General features: G+C 34.3%; 1 protein-coding gene across 1 annotated transcript; it reads right to left on the reverse strand.

Moving 5' to 3' along the window:
- Nucleotides 1–1,596: 1,596 nt before the first annotated feature.
- Nucleotides 1,597–20,653, reverse strand: LOC134536814 (uncharacterized). Its single transcript, XM_063376793.1, has 5 exons — nucleotides 20,625–20,653; nucleotides 13,982–14,122; nucleotides 13,041–13,174; nucleotides 8,377–8,581; nucleotides 1,597–6,414 (listed from the first exon to the last, which is right to left on the reverse strand). The coding sequence occupies exons 2-5, from the start codon at nucleotides 14,114–14,116 to the stop codon at nucleotides 5,335–5,337; spliced, it is 1,554 nt and encodes a 517-aa protein (XP_063232863.1). The 5' UTR covers nucleotides 14,117–14,122; nucleotides 20,625–20,653; the 3' UTR covers nucleotides 1,597–5,334.
- Between the last annotated feature and the right edge of the window lie 798 nt (nucleotides 20,654–21,451).

Consider the following 21,451-nt stretch of genomic DNA (forward strand, 5'->3'; position numbering starts at 1 on the left):
ATGCTATTATGTACACAAACAGTCTAAAAATACCTACACATATAAATTTACTAAAAATATGTAAGAAAAGGTAAAAACAGTAAATTAGCATTAAATTTTTCATACATGTTATCTGTGAACTTAATTACAAAAACCACATTTTCTGGTCATTTAGGTATACAGTTAGCAGGGTAAAAATAAAAATTCCTCATTGAAAATTAGTTATAATTATTTATTAAGAGACACTTAACAATAGTAGCAAAAGAATACAAAATATATACTTTGCTTGGCAGCACAGATCAATTGCATAAATTTTTATATTTATTTTTTATTGCTGTTGGAAAAAATGAAAGAACAGCATGCATTAACTATAATGCAAAATACACAAACAAAAGAAGGAAAAAAAAGGCAAACACATATTAATCTATCAGTAAGTCAACTTTTGAACAATTCACAACAAAACATCACAAAGAAAACTTTCTCTTCAATAATGACGCTCATTAAGAATAAATTTATTCTGAAAAAAAAAATTATATAATAGAACCTTCAGGTGGGAGCTTAAAAAACTTTCCTATGATATTAATATTAATAAATTCACAAAGCAGTCTTCAAATTCTGTTATTAATTTGAGACCTTAGTATAAACTGAACCATGAAAGTGAATGATACTAACATTTAAACAAATAATACAAGAATTACTTCCTCAAAAAGTGTTCCACAGAACAAACAAATAAATTACATTAGTTTCAAGTTACAAACAGAATTCAGTTCATAAATTACAATCACACCACACAGCACTAAAGAAATATCCATTACACCAAGCATGAAGGCGGTCTTCATCCAATACAGCAAAATATTGCCAAATGTGCATGTTCCTATACATTAAAAAAAAAATCATTTTTGTTATAACTTATTACAAATTAGACATAGTATTTGTGATAGAAATATGCTTACAAAATATGCCAAAACATTGTCAGATATACAGTTCACTTTACAAAATATATATAATAAATTTAGCCCAATTCATTTCTAGAGAGGCATCACAAAAAAAAAGTGCAAGATACACAACAGTATGGTAAACAAAGACCACAAAGGTAGGAAGCAATTTTTAAGATTGATGTGAAATAAAAACATTTAAATCACAAAAAGTAATTTGTAATTTGATCATTCACCTTTAAAGATCCAAAATCATTGTGATAGTAGATAATTTGTTAAATTCACTTGACAGTACTTTAACATACTGGAGTCAGCCTTTCATTATTAAATAATTAATGCACTACATTAAAGGTAAAAATAAAATACTGCAAGGCTAAAACCTTAACTGCTACAAAGGTAAGCCACAGCATAAATACATGAATATGGGTACGTACATAGTTTCATTGGGCACTAGGAATTTCTACTGCAATAACACTTCTTTAAAAATCTGTGCTGTGATCCTGCGACCCTCTAATCCTGTAACCACACTAACTTGTTGATGTGCTGGAAGAGTTTAAATTTGGGAGATGGAGGAGGAGGGGGAAAGGACTGAGAACAAATGATGACGACGACCCAGGGGGCTTATTCTAGTTTCGTCGTTTGATAGTACCCATTGGTACAAAGTGAGTCTCTTGAGCAAAGAAAAATAATTGTCAACCAAAATCAGGAGTAGGATGAGTAAGTTTTGTTCAATATGCTGGATTTTTAAATAGTAATAAATATTGGTTTTATTCTCCAATAGAAAAAAATCAAATGATTTCTTCAAAAACAAGTTTTTTTTCTCTCTTTCTTTAAACATCCTAGCATCACCATTAAAAGAATTTTGTAGAGAGACTACAAAAAAAAAGCCTAAATACCAACTTTCATTAAGAATAGTTAAATAGGATAGTTCCACTTTTAGATAAAAGTTGCATGTTATCTTAAGAGTAAATTTTACATTATATTGTAAACATGTAAAAGTTTAAAATAAAATATTTAAAAGGGATGAAAAAATAAAAATGTTTTTGTCATAACATTTTTTAAGCAATACATCTGGAGTAAAGTACAAGTGTTTATCAACTGACACCTAATGGAGGTTGTGCCATGCTCTCTCTCATAAAATAATCATGTAATAGCCATGCAAGACAAATTCACATATGTACATAGTCTTTTTTTTGCTAGAAAACTACTATATGTTGACAAAACACATGTTTCTGCCAAAACTAGTGAATAGTGTGTTTTGAAAAATTAAGTCTACCTAAAATTTTGTCAAAAACAATTTTTTTTTTATTTATAGTTAGGTAGCTCAGAATAAGGGCGGGAAATTTTAAATATCTAAGGCTAAGCGAACTCAGTTTTTATTTAGCACCTTGAAAAGAATTATTGGTTTCACCAGATTTCTCATTTCTTCACATTTACAAGGCAATCATTTATTGCAAGAGGCATGGCTTTCAATAATATACAGTAGGGCCCCTTTTTTACACTATTCAAGGGCATGTCTGAAAATGTTGTAAAATAAGGGTAATGTCTGAAAAAAAAAAAATTTTTTTTTTTTTGCTCAAAGAACAGACAGTGATATATGACCTTAACATAGGCCTACTATATTCTGGTATACACATAATTCTTGATAACAGTGTCTGAAGCATATCTAAATAGAATAATTAACATTAAAGTACTATATTTACATTCTGTATAGAGTGCAGGTAAGCATACATACAGTATTATGTACATATGTACCTTCATACTTTAATTAACAATTCATAGTAACATCAGACATTTACAGGTTAAATATTAATAAAAATACAGTACTTTATCACCACACTGGGCTCTATTTCCTTCAATGATTTCAATGATTATGTTCAGAGTTGAAATAGGCATGCCTAACATTTCAGCGAGTGTAACCTTTGTAATCATCCATGCACTTTAAAAAATGTTTAATTTTTTTTCAGTTGAAAATGTTTTCCATCTTTTACAAGCTGCCATCTTCATAAAATACATACAGATAAAAATTCTGTTAGTTACTCTCAGTAAAAGACCAAATTTTACGTTTATTGACTTTTAAATATGTTACCCACCACGTTATTTTTAACGGAAGTTGACAAAGATATAGCATAAATATAATAAACTACATAACACGGTATGTATAAATTTCTATAAACTATAGCACTAGCATCGTATGCTAACATTTTCTCAAAGTCTGCCATTATTAGACCAGCGTTGGCAACCTGTAAATACTGTTTTTAAACAGTAAACAGCAACATCAACAACAGTAAACAGCACATCGAAAAATCCAGGAGCTTCAACGATAGCATTTTGTATTTGAATGGTTATTTTCATATTTATGATGTACGTGAAAAACACAGGAATAATGAATTTATGTAGGAATAACATAAACAAACAGTGTCAAATGCAGGAAGAATATTGCAGGCTCGTTGTAATCAATGGGAATTTATTGCTTTGCATCAAATGAGGTTAAAATGGAACCAAAATAAAAATGTGCAAATAATGGGAAAACTTAAAAAGCTGTAAAATAAAAGCGAGGTTCTACTGTGTGTATATATTGCATATAAGAATAAATAAATTACATCTTAATGTCTCATTACCATCGAGATCATTAGAGACGACGAGGGGTCATGACATAGGGCTGGAGCTTTCATGGAACGCGTGGGCGAGGGAAAACTGGAATATTCTGAGTAACCCCACTGGTTCACTGCGACAACCGCCATGTTTTCCACTTGCGAAAAATCTAGGTTCGATCCCGCAGATTCAAAAATGGTTCGCCTCGATGGAAGGCGAGTGATCTGACTTCAACACCACCGTGGCACCTTACACGAGACCCAACCTTGTAGGGGAGTTCTAAACAATCTCTCTTGGGAGCTAGCATGGGAGTTTGACATCTTTATAGGCTCTGGCATGCCATTCTAGAATAATTGATCACCAATTACAAATTAATATTATTTTCACAGTAAAAATGTTTAACTAATATTTAGTTGTTTTTTTTTTAAATAAAAGCTAGCATAACAGAGAACAAGTAGGCTATTAAGCAAGCCAATCACGCCATCTGTAGGCCAGACACAGTCATCAATAATACTGTAGTAATTTTGAAAGACCCTGTGCCATGCAAAAACTTAACAATTCCTAGTGACCAAAATAAGACACTAATAGAACAGAGTGCATTCATAAACTATGTACACACACAAAAAAAATTATGTATATGTAACGAAGAAGACTGACACAACACAGTTCAACATATTGGTGAGATTATCTCTCCTTACAGAAAAATAAACTCAAGTGATAAGTAGAGACTTTTTTTTACAAACTATCACACAACATTAAAGCTCCTAGAAACAAATAAATTAAATTTGGGTTTAAAAAAAAATTATATATTGAGAAGATTTTTGCAGTACTTAAAAAGATGTAGATCTAAGAAAACTGTAACTTGTTTTCTGATTTCTTTTTTCTATGAAAATAAATTAAACACCTTACACCTATGGCTCTTCTGCAACTCGAGACAGCCCCTTCTTTCTGTTAGCCACTAAAGAGAAGATAATGAATTGCCTTAGCTGTCAGGATAAACATTGCAGGGGACAAGGGCAGGCTTGCATAACATCAATCAAGGTTTAATATCTTACAGAAACAGGTATCACAGTGTGTCAAATTAAACAGTCCAATGTTCGTGTGTGAACAAGTGGTTCCCACCAGAACCACACAAGATACCTTCGATTCACAACCACTGATTGAAACTATTCTTTAGACGTGGCCTACTTGTTGATAAGTTTGCATGCCAAGATGCTCAGTACTTTCCAAACTGATAAATAAATGTAGCACAAGAAATTAACAATGTCACTTAAAAACCTCATACCTTTTAAACTGTCACCTTAAACACTGACGTTGTGCAAACACTGTTTAGAGACTTACTGACTGGTTATTTGCATGATATGGGCAGTTGGTGGAAAAAACAAGTGTTTGTAATGACCCTAAAAAATTGTGTTAAACTGGGTTCCTACAATTGAAAGTAACAAAATCATCACAAATATAACTTCAAAATTGCATTACATTGGAAAAATAATAAACACAAATATCAGCACAAACATATATAAATACCAAGGACTTTTTTAACCAGAATAACCAAAACTAATGTACTATACCCAACAAAAAAAATGGAAGTTTTTAAGTATGATTCTAGAGTGGCTTTGCCTTTCATTCCAGTTAGGAGCTAAGAAATAACTAAGTAATAGTTTGGAGGCTTTGGTTTACTTACACCCTATCTTTATAGAACCCACAGTCAAGAAAGAGTATTCTTCATTTCAGCTAGGCTGTAAACAAGCCATAAGTAGAAAATACCCGCAATAAGACTAAATCACAGACAATCTAGATTGTGAAAAAGACTACGACCCTTAATCTACAAAAATTTGAAGAGGACAGTATCAACAAAGCCCATGTCCAGGCGGCGCACAAACGTGCCATTGCCATTGGTTTCGGCGTGGTCACAGAAGCGGAACTCGACGCCGTGACAAGTCTCAGTCTCGGACAAGAAGCTGAGGGGATACTCGTGTTCGAGACCCTCCCCGGCCGGGAGCAACGTCACCACACTGTACTCCTTGTTGCTGGAGAGGTGCACCGGCTCACTGAACGCGATGCTTGCCAGCGTGTTGTACACCACCGTGTCCGTGAACAACGTACGCGACAGTAGAGCGCCCTGCCCGTCCAGCACGCACACCTCCAGGTCCTCATGGTACTCCTGCGAGAGCACGCGCCCCCGCGAGAACTCGCTCTGGGGCAGCAGGCGTGTGAAGAAGCGCATCCCCGTCATCACGACCCCGCGGCTGACCCGCAGCTTGGTCAGCAGGCGCAGCCGTCCCGGCACCGTCACAGCCGTCTTCAGGAAGCGCCTGGCACAGCTGAGCTGCCTCACTGAGATCCTGTTGCGAGGGCGGGCGTTGCAGCTCAGGCCGTGCCCGCCCAGAACGCTCGTCAAGTTCTTGGCGATTGTACTGGGGCTCGAGAGAGATTGCTTGTGTTTGGCACCGAATATGACAAACAGGTCATCCACATCATCGCACTTGCATTCGGATTCGTCGTCGTACACGGAATTCCCTTCTTTATCTTCACGAGAGGAATCTGCACTACCGCACTGCAGGTTTCCGTTCTGCAAACCACAGAATGCAAAATGAAGGGCACAAATTTCATCCGCTGTCAAGATCCCAGAGCGTTCTGGACCATCTGCGAATTCTTCTGGGGTCATAGTGAGGAATCTTATCTTCGCCAAAGCCCTTATTTTCATCAGCATAGTCCGGCAGTTAGCTCTGCTCGCAGGTATTCCGGACTGCTGACACTCGTCTTTCGCCCAACGCACTGCCATGTCAAACAGTCCCGCCTCACTGATGTTCAGTGAATTTTGCTCTAGTAGTGCTGAAACTGCCAGCGATGTTATGGAGCCCTTAGAGGAATTTGCAATTTCTTGAGTGTACTTACACATAACCTGCAAAATATGAATACACAACAACACATTAAAAAGTTTTCTTCAGTGCACATTCATTACTTCGAACTTCCAATAGTTGATTTCCCACACAAGACAGAAAAAAATCTATAGAAGACCCAATATAATAACAATATTATTTTTAATAATACAAATATCCCAGTTTAAAGTAATTTTAAATTTGGTAACCCCCTAGTGCCCCATATTTTTTTCAAAACTTTGAAACTATTTTTGTTATGAAATTGGCATTATTAAAATTAATAATTAATTAATTAATATGCAAGAAACCCTAAAATCAACTAATATTTATTTAAATTGTTAAATTTTTCACTAATATATATTCATATTTATATCTTGGGTCCAGAATTCAGAATTACTTTTTGGGGGAGGGTGGGGAGAACCACTTTGCCTGCTGTTTACTTTTAAATTCTCTCCTTTTGTTAGTGGGAATGATAGATGTTTTAAGATTTTAAGAGGAAAAAAAAGGGGGAGTAGGCATATTCCTTCCCATCGCCCCTGCTTGGACCCTCACAGGTCCAATTTGGTGTACGTATATTAACCTGAACTGGGCCATAAACAACATCAATAGGTAACACGCAACAATCACCAAACTGAGCCTGTATGCCATGACAGGACACTACATATGTGATAGGCTCTAACGAACTTCGAATGCTGGTGATCTGAATTTCCTTTAAAATTAAAAACTGCTCTAAATCTTACAAGAGCATCACTTTTAAAATAATGATATCAATGTAACTTATATTATATTCCTAAGATGTTTTTAAATTGGAGCAAGGCCAGATGCTGAAATTGAATTCTGGAGAAATAGGGTTCTAATCCCAGTGTGGTTATCCTAATTTAAGTTTTCCATTTTTTTTTAAATATGTTTTTAAGTTTTACAGCTGTTTGGGAATTCCTGTGAAGTGAAGCCTCAATTTCCAGTGGCAAGCAAAATTAATACACTTTAATTAAAATGTACTTCTTATGAAATTTGCAAACAAATTGTAAGTATTCTTTTATTCTCCATGAGTTTTGACTATTTTTTGTCTCAATCGTTAAGGACCAAAATAGCTAGCGGGTTTGCTAAGTGGGTCACTGTCTACAATCGCTTCGGTGCTTTTCCATTGCAAAACAAAACATCTGTAAGCAACGCAATTTCCTTTAACACAGACAGCTAGCTATCAGACCAATGAGTTCGATGACCGAGATAGCCCCGAGACAGTTTTTTAAGGGCAACAGTCCTGTTATGGGTCAACAAATCCTACAACTGATACGAGATGAGTCACATTGTCGAACAACAAAGATTTCCATTTCTTTTGATGCTATTTCTGAATAAACAACGGGAAAAAATTCATCAATCATTTATCAAAATAAACTCTAAGTAGCAATCAGCTATTTATAACACAATGTTCTTAGCCACGAAGGCCATGGTGATTGAGTTTGGTAAATGCTAAAAGTATCTCCTAATTAGCACTAAATGGAATAAATTAACAAAATCAATTTTACAGCATCTAGGTTAATTGCCTTATTTAGGAATATATTAACTATTTTAATCCTGCAAATATTCCAAAGTTAAAATCGATTTTTAAGAACTCAACTGAAAAAAAATTAAGTCTGGACTCGACTCAACTTGAAAGAGTAAATACTGAACTCTTCTCGCATCACTCAAAAATTTTCAAATATCTCATCTTAGCTAATGACCTCGCTGTCACCGACGTCAAGCCATAATAAAATAAAATAAATAAAGATGAAAACAATCATGCCCGTACCCATCCTAAAATAGAAGAAATGATAAACACAGCAAAACAAGAAGGTAAACACATCTTTAGCCTACGTGAAATCTCCATTGTTACTCTCTTTGGTGATAAGAATTGTTTGCACAGGAAGCAAACATATTAAACAGCAGATACAGATGCAGTTACTAAGGCAGAAACAGCAGAAAAAGGAATGAAGTGTGCTTCTAACCTGCAGGCAGGAATCATACACCTCGGACTCCTGGACACTGTCTGCAAAGTCCAACAGGCCCAGGACATTGGCCGGGGAAATATTTCTAATGATGTACTCGCGGCAGAGGTACGCTAAGTGAGGCATCATGTACTTCTTGGCTGCGTACAGCACCCCACATGCATCCTCCACAGACTTCAACTGGAGCACGTCCCCATACATGTACCTGGGAACAGACGTACGCTCAGCGCGAGTACACACCTCTCACTCACCACTAACAAAACAATGCTAATTACATTCCACTTTTTACCAGGTGTTCAAACAAATTTGGAATAAAAATTCTATGACTTTCCAAGAACTAAATTTTTAATTACCATAACTATTTTTTGAAAATAATTTACCTATTTTGTGATTTTCTGAAAAAATAATGAAAATACATCCTCCACCATTTCCATAGCTGGCCTAGAATTATATATATTAACTAGCGACCCGCCCCGGCTTCGCACGGATGTGATCTATTAATGTGGCATCATTTAAATTTAATAAGTTCTTAAAATATAAGTAGCATTTCATATATTGTAATGGTCAATTATGATATAAATTAAACATCTAAGGTAACTAACATATTTAGTCCATTGAAATGTTACATTTTTTAGGCCTTACCTTGCATTTTTTAGAGGATGCAATTTTATTTTTTTGATGTGTAGGGGGGGTCAGTGTAAAGCTAAAACCAAGTTTGTGGGGTCGCCACCCTTGTCCCATGGCCGCCATCTTGAAAACAGGGGTTGAAATGGTTTTTACGATATATCTCTTAAACTATTTATTTGATAAAAAACATTTGTTAACATTTTTTGTTGCAAATTAAATTCTCTACATCTTTGGTCCAGTAACTTTTTGTCATACAACTATAAATAAAAAAGTTATAAGCGAAAATCTTCAGAAATTCGAGAAAAAATTTATATTTTTCAATATAACATTTTTTTTATCATTTTACGAAAAAATAATATCTGACCATTTTTGTAGATCATTTTTGAGGAACAACTTTTATTCGCATCATTTTTTCATTAAGTCAATAGCTAAGGTTTTACAGCGCTCCGAAGTGAGTACTATTTTTCAGTACTCTTAACTATACCTATATTATACGTGTCGACAGAAGTAAAATTTGACAAGAACACCATACCGACATTATCACAAGAGAAATTTCTTGGTAATGAGAAGAACAAATCTAACTTTATTATACTTCTTAAAACTGTATTCTCGGAAATGGGTTTCACTGTTGACCAAGCAGAATCAGACGCAGACGCTCTTATCGTTCGCACTGCTCTTGCTGCATCTCCATTATTTAATACCGTTATTATTGTAGCTGAAGATATTGACATACTGATATTGCTCACAGCACTTGGCAGAGAACAAGCAAATGTATTTTTTTTAAAACCATCAAAAGGACGAACAGCAGAACCATTATATTGTGCGTCAGGTTATATGTACGGAAATGTCATTGCGGATAACTTGCTGTTTCTTCATGCTTTTTCCGGATGTGACACAACTTCAGCTCCTTACAATATCGGTAAAATGAAATTTGTGAAAAACCTGGAAAAACATTTAGAGTTTGCAAGTGGAACGGCTTTGTTTCTCAACAAGAGAGTTGACCCTGCTTTGCTCACTGTAATTGGTGAACGTTTTTTTATCTCTTTATACGGTGGTAATAAAGATGATAATTCTCTTGACAGGCTAAGATACAAACAATTCGCCAAGGCAGTGACAAAAATTACATTTAACTTATCTTCACTTCCTCCAACACAAGACACAGCTCGCTTTCATACTTTCCGAGTCTACCATCAGGTCCAGTCGTGGCTTGGTAATTATAATGATCCTGAAGACTGGGGCTGGAAAAAATGTGGAAAATTATTGATGCCATTGCAGAACTCTAAACCTCCAGCACCCCCTGAGCTTCTAAAATTGATCTTTTGCAAATGCAAAGGAAACTGTGGAGCGATGTGTGGATGTCGAAAAGCAGGGCTGAAATGTTCTGCAGTGTGCTTCCATTGTTCTGGAGAGACTTGCAGCAACTTAATGGAACTCTCAGAATTAATAAATGAAAATGACTTTGATGATGAACCGCCGACATTAACACCCCTTCCTTCTCCAGTTCTCCCACTGGTATTTAATTCAGAAAGCCGATCAGATGCTGAGCCGCAGCCTGGTCCATCGAAACGACTGAGGACGGAGTAGTTCTAATTTAGAAAATCACCGTGGATTATGCCTATTGGGGATACCACGTAAAAAAAAACGCACCTCTAGACTCTACCTCGTGGGTGGTGGGGAAAAGAGTCAATAATTAATTATTAATAATATTGCAAAATTTGTAATTAAAAAAGTTATAATAACAAAATAAAAAAAATAAAAAACAATAACTGATGACATATTATTATTACACACGTATAAAATAGGTATAGTTAAGAGTACTGAAAAATAGTACTCACTTCGGAGCGCTGTAAAACCTTAGCTATTGACTTAATGAAAAAATGATGCGAATAAAAGTTGTTCCTCAAAAAATGATCTACAAAAATGGTCAGATATAATTTTTTCGTAAAATGATAAAAAAAAAAAAGTTATATCGAAAAATATAAATTTTTTCTCGAATTTCTGAAGATTTTCGCTTATAACTTTTTTATTTATAGTTGTATGACAAAACGTTACTGGACCAAAGATGTAGAGAATTTAATTTGCAACAAAAAAAGTTAACAAAAATTTTTTTTATCAAATAAATAGTTTAAGAGATATATCGTATAAACCATTTCAACCCCTATTTTCAAGATGGCGGCCGTGGGACAAGGGTGGCGACCCCACAAACTTGGCTTTAGCTTTACACTGACCCCCCCTACACATCAAAAAAATAAAATTGTGTCCTCTAAAAAACGCAACCCCAAATGTAACTTTTCAATGGACTAATTTAATTGGATACGCAAATAAGTAAATAATTTTTAACCAATTTTGAAAGATAAAAAGGTTACTGTGAGTCATCCTTAGAAGATAGACATGTGCTCTCACAGACTTTTCTGTAGACCTTTTTAAGACCTTCACTTTGATTTGATGTATCAGTGATGCAAAATTAGTGTACATAAACCCCCTAAAAGCTTATTTTTATGACTTGATCGAGATTTTTCTAGTGCTATATTTAAATTTAATATGAATGTACTTTTCACATAAACCTTCTGGAAGAAAATATCTAAATGATGGTGAAAACCACATCAAAATCCATTGTGTAGTCTTGAAGAAGTAAACGAACAAACAGAGGCAGATAGCGACTTTGCTTAGTATGAATTAATAAAGATAAATAATAATATTAAATTCTTGGAGGATTTTATAAGCAGCAAAATGGCTCCACAACCAAAGTTAGTAACTTTATAATTATTCCACTGAACTAACACCACTCAGTGCTCACTCACGAGAAAATTAAAGTTTAAATCACGCAAATCAGTCTATTACTTTCGGAGTTAAAGCTCTCACTGACTTCTACGCTCCCCACCAACTCTCATTATGTCATCTCTGCAAATATTAACCGGATGAGTCATACATAATGACCACAATCGGAGTCTGCTTTACTAAGATATATTCACTTCAACTCTGTAGCTTTAATAGTTTACGAGTTTAAGCAGTGTTGAATCCTCAGCCGAAGTGACACCCAACCCGAGATTAAAGACATTCATATTACTGTTCAAAATTCATGTCAAATAAATTATTTTACAATATGGGTGATGGCAGAATATAGAATGAAATTTTTCCCTAAAATTACTACCACTGGGAAATTTCCAAGACTTTCCCAGAATTTCAAGTAAGTTCCCTAACTTTTCCTAACCAAATCAAACTTCCCCGACTTTCTAGAATGTAGGCACCCTATTTTTAAGAGAGGTGTCACTTCTTACTTTGAACTGTCACTTTCCCAAAAAAAAAAACTACGAAAACTATGATAATGATACAACTTCACATTACAGTACACACTGGAACTCATATGAGGTAATTCAAAAGGGCCTCCTATTAGTCACCAATTGTCATCACATGAAAATTTAACTTTTGTAAACCTGTAAACATTTGCTGCACTAGTTCACAATATCAAATACAGTCCTCCTAAATAGCTTAAATAACAATTGGTTATCAAATTTAAAAGTTCGCATCTCAATTAAAACGTAAAGGGAAGTGTTCGGTTTAGTGTCACACTGTCGTACACAAAGGCTTAAGGTAACAGGATGATGGACAAATTTAAGTTTAATGTGTCTTCGACATCCAGGTCCATTAGAGATGATGGGTGGATGATATGAGAACGGAGAACTGTCAGAATACATGAGTCAGTACCCAAGGAAAGCCCAACGGCTTGCAGCATAGTACGTCATGTTTTCTATTTGCAAAATATTTGGGTTCAACCCAGTCAGGAATCAAACTGGAATCATCTTGTTGAGAAACAAGTTATCTGACCCCTCAACCACTGAGTCGCTACTTTCAAAATTAAATTGGGCTTGAATCAACATGGCTACTGACTAGTTGCTCATGCCAGGGTGCAGGGATCAAGCCCAGACACACATGATACGTCAGCGATCACTGCCATGGAGGACCCTTCAAATAAAAAAAAAAAAGAATGACTTATGAAAGGTTATCAAGGATTGCCTAGCGTCCCAAACAACACTCACTCTAGTAATATCTGGAAGACCTGCGGCTCGATGTCTGGGACGCCGATGCAGGACTTCTCGGCGAGTGGGCCGAAGCACATGGCGTCGAACACAGGACTGCTGGCCGCCAGGACCAGCTTGTGCACACGGAACATCTGCAGCAACGGCCAAGGACAGGAAGGTCATAGACTTAACATATGATGTAGACTAATTCTTCTTGTCTTCTACGCATGAGAAAGTAATAACGTTTGATTTTATACTTTTTTTTAATATTATGAAATGCCCACAACATAACAGAGAAAATCTAAAATTTATTTATGAGTAGGGACAAGATTTTATGGTGAATTGCGATAAAAACGAAAAACACAGAAAAGCACGTCATAACACCGCATAACACTGAATTCCAAGATAATTCCATGTATCACCAAAAAGCAAGTTTTATCATGGAATTAAGTAACATTGAACCAAAACTTTATTCAAATAAAAAAAAAACTTTAATTTTTGAAATTTAAGGAACGTCATTATTTCTGGACAAAAATTGGTACCAAAGCGCATTGATCAAAAAAATTAATTAATTTGTTTTGTTTTATTGTGCATCTCTTATTGAATCAATTTTGAACTATAAGTACTTGCTAATTTATTTTTATTGATCTGTATGTCTGTTTTATCCCAATTTATAAAACATTATTTTACTTTAAAAAGGCAGCATATAAATTATAACCCTATTTTGTTGAAGTCAGAATTACAAAACACTTTTATAAAAATCAAAACAAAAAAAAGTGAAATCCTCTGTTTTAAAAAAACATTAGGCTGAAAATAAAACCATCAAATCTTGTCTCTATATATGAGCGATGGTTTCTGTACAAGTTTTAATTCATATTTTACTGTAGTTCACAGTGCTATTTATAAATACTTCTAATAGTTGTTAGCAGTGTTAAGGAACCTGGCAACACCGCCACTACCTGGTGGTCGTCTTCGGGACCCACGCGGAACACACAGTCGCTCCACTGCGACGTCCGCAGCACCAGCTTCATGCGCTCCACCAGGCTCTCCTTCGACAGCTGCCAGTCGCACGAGGCGGTGTCCGGCCGCATCATGGCTGCCTGCGGAGAACACCACCGGCATCGTGACAGGGCTGCTCCTGCTCGAGAGCGTGCGGTGAGGTAGCAGCGCAAGAAGAAGTGACGCAGAGACCAGAGCAATGTCACAAGGGAGGTGGAGGGGTGCGACCAGCGACCTCGCCTGCTGCTGGAATGTCTGGAACGTCTGGACATCGGCCGAGGGATCAGGGCCTCATCCCAGGAAGTGACAGTGTGTCTGTCCCGTGCAGAATAACGGCAAACATTGACTTTGGTGATTTAGATTCCTTAATGTGTGTGTTCTGAAATTTCATCCATTTCGTCTACAGAAGAGAGTGTACTAACACCACTTCTGTCACTGTCAATACCACCTAAATTAATTATTTCTTTGTCCATCTCAAAGTCAAAATGTGCATCTATGTTGTGAAATTTGCAAAGATATTAATTATTGAAGTGTAAAAAGCACTTACTGTGCCTTTCAGCCCGAGCACTTATAAACAAGAGACTGAAACTTAGCAATAATTAAACATTTTTAGCTTCCTTTTTTAAAGATAATACTAACACCTAAATAAAAACATGACTACTTAAAAACTTTTGGCTGTAAAAAAATGTGATCATTTATCGAAATTATACAAATTATAATTGAGAAATTTGCACTTTTAAGATACATATATATGACTGAAGCCATGAGGCTACTAATTATTTTTCAGAGCAAGTAAGCTGCATTAAATTAAACCCAAATATGCTGGTAATAACTATTTATTGGTGCCACTGAGAGCAATGCTATATTCATCATATAGCTGTCGCAGGCTATGATGATGCGAACAACTCGACCTACTCGTGAAGAACGCCGACAAGAACTGGAGCTTGTCTCCTCGCAGTCCTGGAACACCCCAGCGAGGGGAGTTGTAGATCCCTCGGCATCCAGGCTAACAAGACTCCTGAAGCGCATGCTGCCTTCCTCACATACACACACAGACAGGGCAGCTCCTGCTGTAAGCCACACGGCAGACTCAGCGCGGTAATTGTGGTGGCAATGTACCTCCATAATGATTTTGATCAAAATATTCCCTATTCAGAAATATTCCATCAATACTTTTAAAAAGAGTCAAATATTGGAAAGGACTTTGGCTGAGGTTTCAGGACCAGTTGCACCCCTGGATGGGTCAATGTGTTGAGGAAATCTCGAAACTGGAGGGAGAACTCCAGAAACATTTTAAAATGAGAACAACATTAAGAGGGAAAAACTCGCTGGTATTAAGAAAGATTTGGGAATGGAATAATTAAAAGGAGAGTATGTTGACAAGATATGTAGTAGGTACACTTCAGGAGGAAAGTACAAGGAAAATAACAGAGGACTAATTGCCACCAGGTTTGTGCCCATTAGCAGCAGGTTCAATTCAATTAAAAACATTTAAAAAATTCCATGATCAGTGTGATCAGTTGTTGAGTGAGTGAGTTTTAGATTTCTTAAGTTAGACCTAAGAAATATGTCCTTATTGTTAACATGATGTGAAACTGTAGTTCCATACTGGATTTCCTTACTAAAATTACCCATAAAAAGTTGAAAGCAAGAGATTACTGTGTTTTAGCCTTAGCCCAATTTAAAAAACTTAAGTCTCTGTCTTACACGGAAAGTTGATAATTTCATCATGGCATTACTTTTCTCTTGCATTCAATGTTCTGTCACAAATATTTTCAACATATATTCACTTAGTGTAATATAATGGGTGTAAATAGTGGTACAAGCGATAATTATTAACACTTGCAAAACTACTAACATCCGTTATATAACATTTGAATACCCGTTAAACATATTCATGACTGAATAACAAATAAAAATTAGGTATTTTTTTATGTTTACAGAAACAACCTTTAAATACCAGTAATGGTGTGAAAATTTAAAAAAAAAAAAATCAAAATGGGGTGCATGACCAAACATTATGAGTTAATTTAGAAAAACAACTTTCTTAATGTGACTAGCCTCTAGAGCTTAACATGTAACTATGTACAAATTTAAAAAATTTCAGCTCTATGCATCTTTTGGATCTGAAAATAAAAAGAAATAACTTTTTGAGTCTAAGGCCAGTTTTAGACTAATCAAAAATTAAATATTAAAATTACATGTGTTTTGGTGCACCTCTAGGACACTAGACGAACTGAAAAAGAATTTGAAATTAATCAGTGATTGGTATTTAACTTACTACATAAAAAGATTAAATTTTTCTCTATTTATTTATGCAAAACTCTTAAGACAAATTACCTAATAGGTAACTAACAAATTGTATTATAGCATATAAAATATTAAAATATACATATATACAGTCTATTTTGACAAAAAAAATTATTTTGCTTAAAAGGTTTTTGATTACATTTCATCTATGCAAAATTTGATGTAACATAGCTACAGTATTATGCCAACCTAAATAAATGTTTTGAGATGATTCATTCATTAATTTTACTGATGCTACATTACCTCCAAAGAGCCAAAAAAGAAAAAAAAATTCTCAGAAATTTAGTCTCACACAGGACGAGAACATTTTTGTACTTGGCAGTTCACAAAGGCTGTATTCTTTTTTCCCTACTTATCGGCATTCTGGATACTTGAGGCTTTTAAGAATAGTTTTAGTAACTGTAAGAGGCCTACGGTTAGCTAACAGTCTGCTGAAGTGAGGAATAACAATAACTACCTGGAAAAGTTATCCTGCAATTTAGGTACAGGCTAAGACTTCATCCAATTTAAAACAAATTAAACTGTACAGTTCTATAGCTATGAAAGGTTACGATATAAATGCAAGTGTTATGAAGGTGAGCTCTAAACAAAATTTCCATTTTAAAGGATTAAATAAGAAAGGAAAAAAAAACATTGTTTCCAAACGGACACATCAGTTTAATGTTTCAAAATAACACTATTATAAATAGGTTAATAAAGTGATTCAAGTAGAAATTAATTAGTATTATTACACACTGGTGTGGCTTTCTGGAAATAATTTCCATTTGAATCATATTATTAACCTATTTATAATAGTGCTATTTTGAAACATTAAACAAAAACTTTAATCCAGAACTACAGACTTTCAGCCAGGCAAAACTGAAGAATTGATTCCTTCATTTATCTTTTTGCATTGTGTGTTTGTTATTTGAGCAGCAAATATTCCTGATTCAAGCTAATAAGCAAAAATACATTAGCAAATGATGAAACTATTATGTATTTTTAAAAATAAAGAAGATTAAATGCTTAATAGCTTATAAAAGTTTATTTTCATAGCTTTTAAAAGTCCATTTTCACATATAAAATGTGAAGTTAGAAATTATAATATGTAGTAAGTTAATCGAGATTTGAAAAAAACTGCACTCCGTATATTAGCATGTATGTACACTTTTGAATGTAAACATTTACACTCTTTCCACTTTCTACACTCAACTTAATAAATTTGATTCTACTGCACCTTTGGCTGAAGAAGTTGCAAATAACTGCGAACTAAATAAAAATAAAGATATTAGGTCAAGACTCATGGTTTTCGCAACTTAAAACAGTGCGCGACAGAGAAACATTGCACATACCATTTAGTGCAATAGACAAGGACGCAATGTAGTGCGCAAGCTATTGTATCGGATTAATGTGATATCAAATATTTTTGTATTTAAACAATGATGCCACATTTGTATAATATAATATGTTCATACTAAAATAATGTGTATTTGATTTTGTATATTTTAAAAAAATAATTTTCAATTTTTGTATTAATTTTCTTTTCTTTATAAAATAAATAAAAATTTTAAAAAAGCATATATTATTTATAGATTATTCATATATTACTGACATAGGTATTGATAGATATTTAAATAGCAAACAAATTAATTTCTGTTTATAAGATATAAATTTAATTGTAAGCATGGTCTGTTAATTATCTGTAAATCCATAAAATATTCATCAATTTTTAATTTAGTTTCTTGTCCTTTATAAAATTAATAAAATAATTTCAAAGAAAAGTATATATTATTTATATATTACTCATATATTGCTCCCACATTATATATATATATATATATATATATATATTAATATTTTAACTAGCAAACAATTTTTTTGTATATTGGATATTATAAATTTAATTGTAAGTGGAGTCTGTAACTCCAAAATGATTCTCAACAGTAATTTTGTTTTTTTCTAATTACACGGAGAAAATATAATAGCATGTGCAATCTCTTTTACGCAGTACTTACATCATGAGCAGCTGCTACGCTGCGTACTTGTCTAGCACACTAAATAGTACGAGCCATGTTTCTCTGTTGCAATGTTGTAATTTGTGAAATTTACGTAGATAACCTAATAACATTGTGTTCGTAATAAAATTATTTTTATTTTGATATATCTATTTCAAAAAGAACACATAAGTGTAAATATACAGTATCAACCCACCTGTTCATACCTTACAACCCTGTAGTAGGGACCAGACAAAGATAGACAATCAAACTTTTTGTTGTTCTTTATGCTTCATACTCTCAATCAATATTAAATTTGTTTTGTTATCAAATAAGTGAAGGAGTTAAGAAAAAAAAATTTGTTGTCTGTAAAGTCCGTTTACGGACGATAGTTTAACGTGACGTCATAACAAAACATTGATGAAATGATTGATCCAGAAGAAAAGGAAATATCATATTCGGCCTGAGACAGCCGTAATAGGCTTTTGCAAACAAACCATTTAGGCATTAAAAATATTATATTCTTTGAGGAAGAAAATTTTTTTAATTTGAATAATTTTTATTGAATTATCACTATTTTGTATGGATACAAAGTAGTGAAATGAAACGTACAATTTAATTAATAAATTTACATTTATTTGCATTCATTAATTCAAATATATTTATTACTATTGAAATGTTGCGTGCGCCGTATTTATTTTTACAAGTACAAAAAATAATTTTGCACCTGCCAGGATTTGCACCAACATCCTTTGGATTGGAAGTTTGAAACGCTGACCGCGCGGCCACGAGACCATACATGTAAAGTAGCAGTTTCAAATCATATATATATATATATTATAAACTTTTTTTCAGGGTAGGGGAATAATATTATTTCATTTTTATAACACGAATTGATTAACAAATACACATCTCAAATACACCAAACTTATTTATAATGTGTTACACAGTTTTTAAAACATTGTGAAAAAGATCCCGTGTGTAATTTGAATTATTATGTGTAATATGTGTAACTGTAAAAAACACCATTGTTGGTTAAAAACGTATTTGAATATTCAACATTACTTTTAAATAACCGTACCGATTGTGCTGAAAATCGGTGGACGAACGTTAAATTACATAATATTAATCATTTAAACGACGAAAATATGATTGAAAAGTCAAATCGATGGTTGTTCCAATCGAGTAGAAGAGATATGCCACGCATGCGTACAATGAGCAAATAGGACACATCCATAGTGGGACATCCGTAGTGGGACACTTTTGTGCGCGCAGCCGGCGTTCATCGATTTATTAGACGTTGTCACGTCAAAAATTATTACATTAATTTTAATTAAGGTTAGGCTTTACTTAATTTCATCGCAACCTATTCGGGATATGTTTGTTAATATAATATGATGTTTAAAAATTTTTTTCATTTGGTTAACAGGTGGGTGAAGGTCAACCTTAGTCGGGATCTTGTACTAAGAAGCCAACAATTGTAATCCAGCGACAACATTTACTGGCCAGCAGGTTTAGCAATAAAAGATATATTTTCCAAAACTAGAGAACTAATATAATTTGGACATTTGAATTGGCAATGCACATGACGATAGTGAAATCAATTGTGAGTGAAATACATAGGCCTACCAGTAACTGGTGTACATTCACATCCTGACAGTCAGTCAGCTCGAATACAAACTCTAGTCAGGTATAAACTGACATCAAATGTTGCTTAGACTTAAAATTTGTATCTTGTTTAAAGTCATAGTGGCACATAATTTTAATTACGAGATTGTTTGACTGCACTCAAGCTCAACATAGTATTTAATGCTAACTAAAAAAAACAGTTATGTATGTAAGATAATTGTATTTTACATAATTTTTTTCAACTTGTAGTAAAAATTTAAAAATCACAATTTTCTGAATAACCGATTAATGTAATTATTAAAGTTTTTTATACCAAAACAAACTTGAAGTATTAAACAAACGTTAAATACATATTTAGGTACCTAATCTACAACTTTCTCAATAATGTCAAAGAAATACGTATTCATTTCACAGTAAAAGAAGTAGGCAATACCTTCCCAAACATTTTTTTTTTTAAATAATTATACCTTTAAGTCAGACTGTACAACTCAAAATAATTTATTTTTAAACAAAAATGACTACGAATAACCAGAGATATAATTTTTATATAATTTAACATCACCACGATAAGCAATTTGATATTTAAACTAAAATAAAAATTCATAAACTCTTACTGCAGAAAATTTAACAAAAATTTGTTCCTTTAACGTCTTCACCACTACTGCTAAAACACAACTACTCAATTATTTACCGTTTTGTTTACAAATGATATTGACCTTGAACTCTGCAATACAATTTTTTATGTTATTATTTTTACGATGCTTTTAGAACCATAGAGGTATGAAGTTTAGACCGAGTAAAATAACGAAGTCAAGCCTTTACTTTGATTATATTCCGCCATATATAATTTTGCAATTTTTATAATTATATGTTCTTAAATATTTGTATTTTAGTTTTATTGCGGTATTTTTATATAGAGACTAGGATTTAACTTGCTTGAGCATACCCCATAAAAAAAAATTAAAACCACATGTTGCTGTAGCCAAATGTTTTAAAAATTTAAGATAGTGAAATATACATTCTTCATTTAAAAGTATTTTTTAGATATAACAATGACTTTCAATAATTGTACTACTCTTTATATTATGTTTTGACATGATTACATTTATAAATCGATGAACGCCGGCTGCTCGCTGCCGGCTGTTGACGGACAATGGCTGTCAGTTCAGCGGGAGGCGCTGGAGAGCTGACTGTCGCCGATGGGGTCTCGACCACCACACCACCCCCATTTACCATCCCCAGACCAACCCCACTGAGAGGAGGAACCAGGAGGTCAAAGCGCATCTGCGGCTGAGGTTGGGGGACGACCACTCCAAGTGGGACGTCCACATGTCGAAACTGTTGTATTGTCTCCGGCGCCGCACCAACGCCGTCACCGGTCATTCCCCTGCCGAGCTCCTGTACGGGAAAAACTTGGCGTTGCCCGGGGAAAGCAGGGTGGCCGATGTCGCCATGGGCATGGTGGTGTGCCCCGATCGTGAGGAGGGGAGGGAGCACGCCAGACAACAACAGGCCCAA

This window comes from Bacillus rossius, chromosome 1 (assembly GCF_032445375.1).
Source record: "Bacillus rossius redtenbacheri isolate Brsri chromosome 1, Brsri_v3, whole genome shotgun sequence".
Taxonomy (NCBI): Eukaryota; Metazoa; Arthropoda; class Insecta; order Phasmatodea; family Bacillidae; genus Bacillus; species Bacillus rossius.